We start from the raw sequence: 10190 nt of genomic DNA on the forward strand, positions 1-10190 counted from the left end.
TATTAATCATTAGTGTTTTGACAATCAATTTTGATTTTTGTCAACCTTTCTACATTTCCCCCTTTAAACAGCACAAATAAAAAAAAAACCTACGATAGATCATCGTAATATGAAGTTTGTAAATCTAACTCAGAAGATTGCTAGCAATAAATATATAGTCATGTATAAGGGCGTTGAGAATGTCAAAAAGTCAAAATATTTCATAAAACTGAAATATAAACTAACAATAATGTATTATTCGACAATAAAGTACTATTGGGAATTTTTTAGATCTCTTTTATTCAATACTTTACCAGTAACATATTATACAATTTATATGTATTGTAGTAATAAGTGATAACGGCGACATCTTTTATTATTACTATTATTATTATATTATTATTATTATTATTATTCTTTTGTTATTAGTATTAACCGACGCTCCGTCGCGTACGCGTCGTCTCCGCGTCACAACGCCGTTCTCGGAACATTTATATTTTACGTTTTGTTATATATTATATATTATTTGTTATTTAATTATATTAATAAAGTGTATGTATGCATCATAATTATACTGTAGTTGTATAGAACGCCCTACAGATTCAGAAGTGGATTCGTTTTTATTTTTATAATATTATTACGCGTGATCGACGACCGTAAATTGTATTAACAATTAGGCAACTGTATATTGTTCGTAGTTCATTATCATATATTCATATGTATAAATTAGTGCAAGATGAATAGTGCGAATTCGGATTCCAACGTGGATTCTACGCGGTTTTTGCGAAACGGGAAAGTTCTTCCGTCAAATAATGCAAATCATGATGGTGAGGCAAGCGGTGAAAATGTACCTAACCTACAAATATCAAACGATGACCGATCGCACAATTCGGGTAGCGATGCGACAGTTGGTAACAGTGACGATGATTTACGCACTGTGTTATCAGAATTAATGCTGCAAAATAAATTGCTGTTAGAACGCTTATCACAGGAACAAAACAAGCATTCAAGATTATCAACAAATAATAGTATCAACTCAGCTATGCCTGTTAACACGGAAAATCGTAATGGATATTTCGTTATGCCAGATTTTAACAACTCGCTGACCGAGTTTTCGGGACGTGAAGCAGGCCAAGAAGCTCGGCTGTGGATTAATTCGGTCGAAAGTGTTGCCAGGCTACATGGATGGCCAGAAAGTTTTAAAATGGAAATTGTTCGGACTAAATTAGTTGGCCCCTCGCGTAATTGGTATATTGGCCGTACGTTTACGTCCTGGAGTAGCTTTGTCGACCAGTTTGAAAATACGTTTATCGGACATACACTTGACACCGTCGATCGAGTCCGTATTATGTCTAACCGTGTGCAAGTGAAAAATGAATGCGTATTTGAATATTTTCACCACAAGTCTAGACTTTGTCGCGAAATTGGATTGTCGTTCCGTGAAGAAAAACGTCAGATCGTCGAGGGTCTGTACTCCCGTGATCTCTGTAATTATTTATTGGCACGAGACCACTTGAGTGAAAACGAACTTTTATCTGATTTACGTACATTCGATTCCGTGAATGTTGCCCGAAATATTCGTTTTCGAGCGGGAGAGTATCCTACCTCGAATTACGGCGGTAACCAAAGTAATAACAAAGCAGCTCAGCATCCGACAACGAATCATCGGCCGGCAACAGGAGATTCGACCAAGGCTCAACCACCGGCAAAATCATCGAACACCCGTAAGCAGAAAGACCTGTCTCAAGTCACGTGTTTTAATTGTAAAACAATTGGACACTTCGCGAATGTGTGCCCAACCCGTACCTGTCAAAAATGTCGCAGCTTGGGTCACTCGGAACGAAATTGCCCCGACTTCCGGAAAAGCCAGCAGAACGACGGAATTGGTGAGAATGTATCACTTTTAGAAAAGTCACCTCAATGTATTGTACCCCCTTATATGATAAGTATTACTATTAAGTACCCAAATGGTGTTTCGTCCGACGTAATTGCACTCGTCGATACAGGCAGCCCCGTTAGTCTTTTAAAATCTACCGTAGTTCCTTATGTATCTGGAGTTGTACCTCCTAGATCTGATTTGGTTGGTATTAATCAATCTAGACTTAGTGTAGTTGACCAATTCTCCGCTGACATTTTTCATACTGATCTCGACATTCCTATTAATATAAATTTTCATGTGGTGCCCAACGATACTATTAAGAGTGACTGTTTGTTAGGGCGCAACTTTTTATCTCACCCTCGCATAATTTTGAGTGTTGAGAATGGAACATTTTTAATCAATTTTAAGAAAAAAAGTGACAACATTTCTTTTGAAGAAATTTTATCTATCAATTTTAAAAGTGAAGATAATAGTAATTTAGATATTGATTTAAATATAGAAAAAACATTACCAATAAATATTAAAATGAAGGTTAAGCAAATTTACATAGATTCATATTTAACTGGTAGTATTGTTGATAGTAATGATAATAATGTACACCCAGAAATGGTTATTCAATTAAAAAGTGATAAACAATTTTATTTCAGACCGCGGCGTCTATCCTTTTATGAGAAAGAGTGCCTTCAAAAATTATTAGACAATATGTTGAATAAAAAAATTATTAGGCCTAGTAAATCCGAATATAGCAGCCCTATAGTTTTAGTAAAAAAGAAAAATGGTGACTATAGATTATGTGTCGATTATCGCGAGCTTAATAAGTTTATTGTGAAGGACAGGTTTCCCCTTCCATTGATAGATGATAACATAGATTTATTAAGGGGTAAAAAATATTTTACTTGTCTGGATCTGAAGGATGGATTTCATCATGTTAATATTGCTAAAGATTCAATAAAATATACTTCATTTATAACACCTTTAGGTCAATTTGAATTCTTAAAAATGCCTTTTGGGTTAGCCACGGGTCCCTCGTGTTTTAGTCGTTTTATTCAAGACATTTTTAGTGAGTTTATTCGGAAAAAAGAAATAATTGTGTATTTTGATGACATAATGATCGCCACTGAGACTATTGAAGAGCATTTAGATCTGCTTGATAGGATTTTGTGTGTTATGAGAAACAGGCGACTTGAGATACGTTTGGATAAAAGTGAGTTTCTCAAATACCAGGTAGTCTATCTTGGATATAGTGTAAGTCGACTTGGAATCCAACCAAATCCTAAAAACATTTGTGTCGTTCAAAATTACCCAGTTCCAAAAAATCATAGGGAACTTCAAAGTTTTATAGGCTTAGCATCTTATTTTCGACGCTTTGTCCCAAATTTTGCAATCATTGCTAAACCTCTTTATAGCTTACTTAAAAAGGGAATTATTTTTGAGTTTGGGGAAGAGCAATTAAAATCATTCGAGTCTATTAAAGAAAAGTTGGGAGCACAGCCTCTATTAGCTATTTATGACCCAAAAGCGAGCACAGAACTTCACTGCGACGCTAGCAGTCATGGGTATGGTGCTATTTTGCTTCAAAAGCAAGCTGACGACAATTTTCACCCCATATTTTACTATAGTCATAGAACTACAGAAACTGAGTCACGTTATCATAGCTATGAGCTGGAAATGCTAGCTATTATTAATGCTATTAAGCGCTTTCATGTATATTTATTAGGTATACATTTTAAAATAGTTACTGATTGTAATAGCGTAACGTTAACACTACAACGAAAAGACATAAACCCGCGTATAGCTAGGTGGGCCATGTTTCTTCAAAATTATTCTTATGATATTGAACACCGGCCAGGATCGCGTATGCAACATGTTGATGCACTAAGTCGTTGTAAACAGGTAATGGTGTTAGAGGCTTGTACCTTTAATCAAACTCTTGCCATTAAACAGGGAACTGACCCGGATATTAAAACCATTTTTGAGTATCTTGAAAAATCAGAACACCCGTTATTTGAACTTCGTAATGGACTTGTATATCGTAAGAGTAATGATCGGTTATTATTCTATGTTCCGGCAGATATGTGTGAACAAGTTATTCGTTCTTGTCACGATGAAATGTGCCACGTAGGAGAAAACAAAACTATTGAATTGATCAAACAGATATACTGGTTCCCGAAATTAACAGAACGCGTTAAAAAATATATAAATAGTTGCTTAAAATGTATCATATTTTCCCCGAAAGAGGGTAAGGGTGAAGGGTTGTTGAACTTAATTGATAAGGGGAATAAGCCGTTTCAAACTATACATATTGATCATTTCGGCCCTATTAATCAAACCAAAGGTCGATTTAAACATATTTTAGTAATTGTCGATGCGTTCAGTAAGTTCTTAACTTTATATCCTGTTCGGACAGTAGCAGCAAAAGAAACTTGTTCTAAACTGTCGCAATATTTTAAATGTTATAGCAAACCTTTTAAAATTATATCTGATCGTGGATCTTGTTTTCGCTCAGAGGTATTTCAGGAATTTTGTCAAACTAATGATATAAAACATATAAAAACTGCAGTAGGTTCACCGTCGTCAAACGGGCAGGTCGAGAGATATAACAGAGGACTGGCAATAATGTTGTCTAAGTTAATGTCTGAGCATAACAATAATTGGAATGATTATTTATATAAAATTCAATTTGCTGTTAATAACACGGTTAATCGGTCGATACAAAATACACCTAGCAAACTCTTATTCGGTATTAACCAAGTAGGTGAACAAAATGATTATGTTAGATTATATCTGCAAGCTGTTAATGAAACTGATGATGTTGATGATAGCTCCCGAGATTTTACAAAGTCTAGGGCTGATGCTCAGGGAAATATTCGAATAAGTCAGCTCCATAACAAGGCTTACCACGATTTAACAAAACAAATAGCTACTAAGTATGCAGTAGGTGATTATATAATGGTCAGAAATGTTGATACCACACCCGGTACTTGTAAAAAACTTTTACCTAAATTTAAAGGCCCTTATAAAGTAGAAAAAATACTCCCTCACGACAGATATGTCATATCTGATATCGAAGGGCACCAGGTAACCCGCATTCCTTTAAATACTGTTTTTGCAGCAAAGGACATTAAACATTGGGTTAAAATCGATTAGCTATTTTTATTCATACTTTTGTAATATAATAAAAATATTATTTTATTTTAATATTCCTTTTTATTATATATTTTATATAATTCATATTTATTATACTTGGTTATTAAGGTAACAATAACCTATATAAATTATATTTTTTTTTTTTTTTTTTTTAAATAATTATGTTGTTATATTAATTATGTTTGTATAATTAAATATTTTATTTTATTTCCTAATTTATATAAAAAAAAAAAAAAAATGTACAGATCGAGGACGATCTAGATGTCAGATATGGCCGAAGCTGTAGTAATAAGTGATAACGGCGACATCTTTTATTATTACTATTATTATTATATTATTATTATTATTATTATTCTTTTGTTATTAGTATTAACCGACGCTCCGTCGCGTACGCGTCGTCTCCGCGTCACAACGCCGTTCTCGGAACATTTATATTTTACGTTTTGTTATATATTATATATTATTTGTTATTTAATTATATTAATAAAGTGTATGTATGCATCATAATTATACTGTAGTTGTATAGAACGCCCTACAGTATGCACATCACATCGTCAGTAGTGTTAGTACATCACACGCGTTTTATAGTAATGACTTAATGACATTTGAAAAACTTTTCTCGTTCAAAGCACTTTCGCCAAACTGAATAAACTATAAAGTTGCAGTTTACGATAGAACGAATTAATATATTATTTCCTTTGAGTGTTAAGTTGTACATAAAGTTAAAATTCTGTATTTCTGTAAACGAAACAATGAGTCATATGAAAGCAATGAGCCCGCTTTCTCGTGGAGTATAGTGCACCGTTTTATCTCAAAACGCATATCACATACTTAAGCGATTTCATTTTTTCAACGTCAAAAGTACTTATGAAAAATTGTTCAATTTGTCTGTTTTAGCTTCGTCGAAATGGATAAAATTTAATGTAGGTATTCATTTCGTTTAACATAATCTATCATGAATTATATCGCACTTATTATTAAATTAGCTTTCTCCTATTTTAATTCAAGTAGGTTATATGCAAAATAATGTTTCACAATAATGATGTATTTTAAACATTAGTTGATAGAAGTAGAATATCGAGTACATACTTGAACTTTAAATTGTTTTTTTTTTTATGCATAATTTTATAAATATTACGCGTTTTCTTTATAGTTGGGCTAATAGTGTAATTAAATAAATAGCTGATGTTTATTGAATACGTAGCAAACTATAATAACAACAATAATTATCATACTACCTTAACGGTAAAAAAATTAAACGAGTAGGTAGTGAATACTCTCGAGTCGTTATGTATCATTATTTTAAGTATGTTTATGTCCTCTCGACACACATTATTTATCGTTATCATCGTATATATATATTTATAATAATTTTGAAATATTAAATCATCCAACGACAGTTGGAACGAAAAAGTAAAGAAAATAATTATATTCCTATAAAAAAAGAAATTTAAAATAAGGTTGCATATAAACCAATTATTTACCTCTAAAATGTAATCCAGTTTAACTTAGCGTTTTTTATATCTGTGTTTATATTATTATTATATGGTTTTATATTTTAAAGTTTTACTTCCATACAATATTGAGAACTGTTGAGGATTTTCCGCAGTGCTTAGCTATAAGGATCAGGCAGTTTTAGTTTCAACTTATTATAAAAACTATTTGTAGATTATAATAAATATAATCAAAATTCCCACAGTAATAACTTCAGTAAAAATGGTAAGTTGAGCATTAGTTGAAAATGGCATAGTGTAAAAACTAAAATAATATTATTATGTAGCTCGTCGGAGAATATTTATAATATTTATTAAATTTAACTTCTTCTTAAAATATAATAAAAAGGTCGTTTTCATCTAACTTTTTGTAATTTAGACAGATGATAAACGATAAACACAATTATTATTAATGAGTTATTTACATCAATTTGTATATTATTATGGTAAGGCAATAAGTATGAAAGATTCCGGTATTGTGCAATTTTTACAATATTATATAAAATGTATGTATTTACCATCTTATTTTATAATAAATAAAATTATAATTTGTATTCTATTATCTATTCTAATTTTACCAGTCTACCATGGCATGTGTTTTTCCTGGACTTATTACTGAAGTCACATTAGTAGGAATTGCAGGATAATACATTTTACTAACGTAAATATTATAGAAAACAGGAAAAAAAAAATAATAATATTCCGCCGCAAGACAATATTATTAATTACATAGAGACGCTGATACACGCGAATCCCCGTCACAGCTGCAACGAGAATGAAAAACCAAAAAGTCAGCGATGAAAAACATAAATTTTCACGACCAGCCGTCGACGTTAGGACGATCAGTTTTCAAACGTATGTATAATTAATGATTTATGCTTATTTTTTTTCACGTCATCATTTTTAAATTGTCATAATTTCTAGATTAAAAAAAAAACCTAAAAGATAGGGGAGTCCGTCAGCAAAGTATAAAAGTTCCACAACGGTAAATATAACATTGCATGTCGAAAGAAACTGTGCGTATATTATATAAATGTACACCACACTGAAATTTCAAAAATATATCATTATGGTTCATACATTAAATACCTATCAATCTTGTGAGGTATAAAACACAAGCATTAAGTCATTTCACTTTTATATTTTTTTCGTATTTAAACACTTTATATTAGATCATACACAAAATGCACTATTCCCAAACCGTTTAATGTTTTATGTAAATATAATGATCAATTAATTACGATTATAATGTATAAGATACATTTACTTCATATATTGATAATATTTTTATAAGCATTTTCCTCAGATTTTTATTTTTAAATAATTAAACTAAATCTATAAATGTATATAATATTAATAACAAATTTTAATAGTATACTTTATCAGCTATTCACTGCGTACTTAATATATTTTCATATTATATAAATCATATATTATACTCCATACAATTGTAGTCTTTTCGATAAACGTGCCAATTTTGCCGTAAGCTACAATATAATAATTTTATGTTAAATATCGAAAAAGATATTCTCACATATTGATTATCATGGTAAATACAATGGAAATTCTATTAAATGACACTACCATATTTCAGTAAAATCAGTAATACATCCACAGTATGCGTCTACTGTAAGTATCTGTTTTAATAATAAACTTTTAAATTTCAAACAGTGAAAAAAATAATATAATTTTGGGACGATATATTATGTGACGTACAGGACACCATAAATGTATACTCAACATTATATTGTATATGTATATCATGCACACAGGAATATCATTATTTATAGTAGCAAGTACTTACCGGATGTGATAGACGCGTATAAAACGCAAAAGAAGCCAATTTCATAGACCACAACCGCGCCTGACTCGATAGTCTGTATCATGACGTTAATATTATAGTGAATTTTATATTGTATTTCGTCGAAAAGTCACTGGCGGTCGGCTTCTGATCGGAATTTAATAATGTTTTTAAAGGAAAATAATAAACCACGGGTGGTGTTGTTCTTAAGCGAATCGCACACACCTTTATGATTATTGATTTCTGATGTATAAGAAGTATAGTATAAATTACACAAACGAAAGAATTATTATCATGTCGTAGACGAGCGTACGACAAATAACGAATTTATCACAAAGTTATGGTTAGAGCGGTGAACGTAGTATTGAGTACGCGAGTGACAGCTGCGGCAGTAGGTATATATAACTACTGCGCGTTGCACGTGTGTGTGTGGTGGAGGGGAAGAAATTAGTATTTGAATAAATCATTGTATTGTTATTATGGTCCACTGCAGAAATTAATTATTGGAATTTGCAGAAGTTTCCTATGGTGACCTACAATAATTTGCATTTTATACCCCATCTCGAAAGGACATAATATGCAGTTGCATTATAGGTAGGTATACATGGTTGCCTGTCTGAACACCACTAATTATAAATGTTTATAATGAAAATATTTATTTTGTAATAGTCGGTTTTTTTAAAAACAGATTTGACAATTTATTAAGGTACCTAATATTATTGCAGTTGAACGTATTAATTTATTAAACATGAAATTTTGTATTTTCAGTATATGCAAACCGTTTATTACTGAAGATTTTACAACTTGTAAACAAAGAAATACAAAGAAATAAATCAATCAATAAAAGTACAGAAATACATAAAATCAAAAATACAAAAACTACAAAATTAATTATTTTATTATAACGTAATTGTTTAATATTAAATTAAAATCAGAACCGTCCATTACGGTAGCATCCTCAAAACGAAGTACATTATAGACACTTAGTACACAGTAGAACAATTTCCTCGATTTCTTTTCCCTTTTCTCATTCCCTTTTACCAAATGCTGAATTTTCGCAAACTTTTTGCATACAATTAGCTGTCGGTGACAATTATTATTAATGAAGAAGTGTAATGAGGGGGGGATCAAAACTTTACCCACGGTATCAAAACTCTAAACACGTATACCTGTCTATATAGTGATGAACTCGTGTGTTTTGATGAGTTAAGGATAATTTGTAGTAAGTATAAATGTTAATAATTAATATTATAATCTAATTAGCCGGAGTGGAAAGTAAATAATCAAACTAATATTTATATATAGAATGTTATATACAAAATGTAGCATTGTAGCTATCTTGTTGAAAATAAATTAATGGCTACCGGCTTTAATGATTTTTAATATGAAAATCAAAAAAACAATAATTGCATATTTTTTTTACGTACAATACAATATATTATATATATTTTATTACCTATATTTTTTAGAGCTTTAAACTTTAAGCTCCTTTTTAGTTGTTTCCCCGCTTATGTAGGTGATATATTGGTATCTTAATTTCTTATAATGATTTAAAAATAAATATATACATGCTTCCGGTTTCTACTAAGATTCTACTAATTCTAGTTGTCTGTACTTCTAAAAAAAAAAAACAAATACAATAGTTATATTAGTTAGGTTGGAACTGTTATTGTGTGACTCTGTGACTATCATAAAAATTGATATGTGCATGTTATTATGTGTTAAAAAAAACAGTAGGTACGTTTTATTTGATTATACTTCATTTTTCAAAAATAAAAATAATGAATTAGCTAATCAAAATAAAAAATAAATAGTGAAAAACTTAAATCAATTCATTTGTATAGGTGAATTGTAGAATATTTCATTTTAGATGCATTTTCTTGGTTATCAT

General features: G+C 30.7%; 1 protein-coding gene across 1 annotated transcript in view; it reads right to left on the minus strand.

Annotated features, from left to right (window-relative positions):
- LOC132929858 (phospholipase A1-like) overlaps window positions 1-8681 on the minus strand; it is a 26767-nt gene extending 18086 nt beyond the window's left edge. The window contains exon 1 of the mRNA XM_060995468.1: window positions 8303-8681. Coding sequence (XP_060851451.1) covers window positions 8303-8384 — 82 coding nt within the window. The 5' untranslated portion in view covers window positions 8385-8681. The remainder of the gene's footprint in view (window positions 1-8302) is intronic.
- Window positions 8682-10190: the final 1509 nt, after the last annotated feature.

This window comes from Rhopalosiphum padi, chromosome 4 (genome assembly GCF_020882245.1).
Source record: "Rhopalosiphum padi isolate XX-2018 chromosome 4, ASM2088224v1, whole genome shotgun sequence".
Taxonomy (NCBI): Eukaryota; Metazoa; Arthropoda; class Insecta; order Hemiptera; family Aphididae; genus Rhopalosiphum; species Rhopalosiphum padi.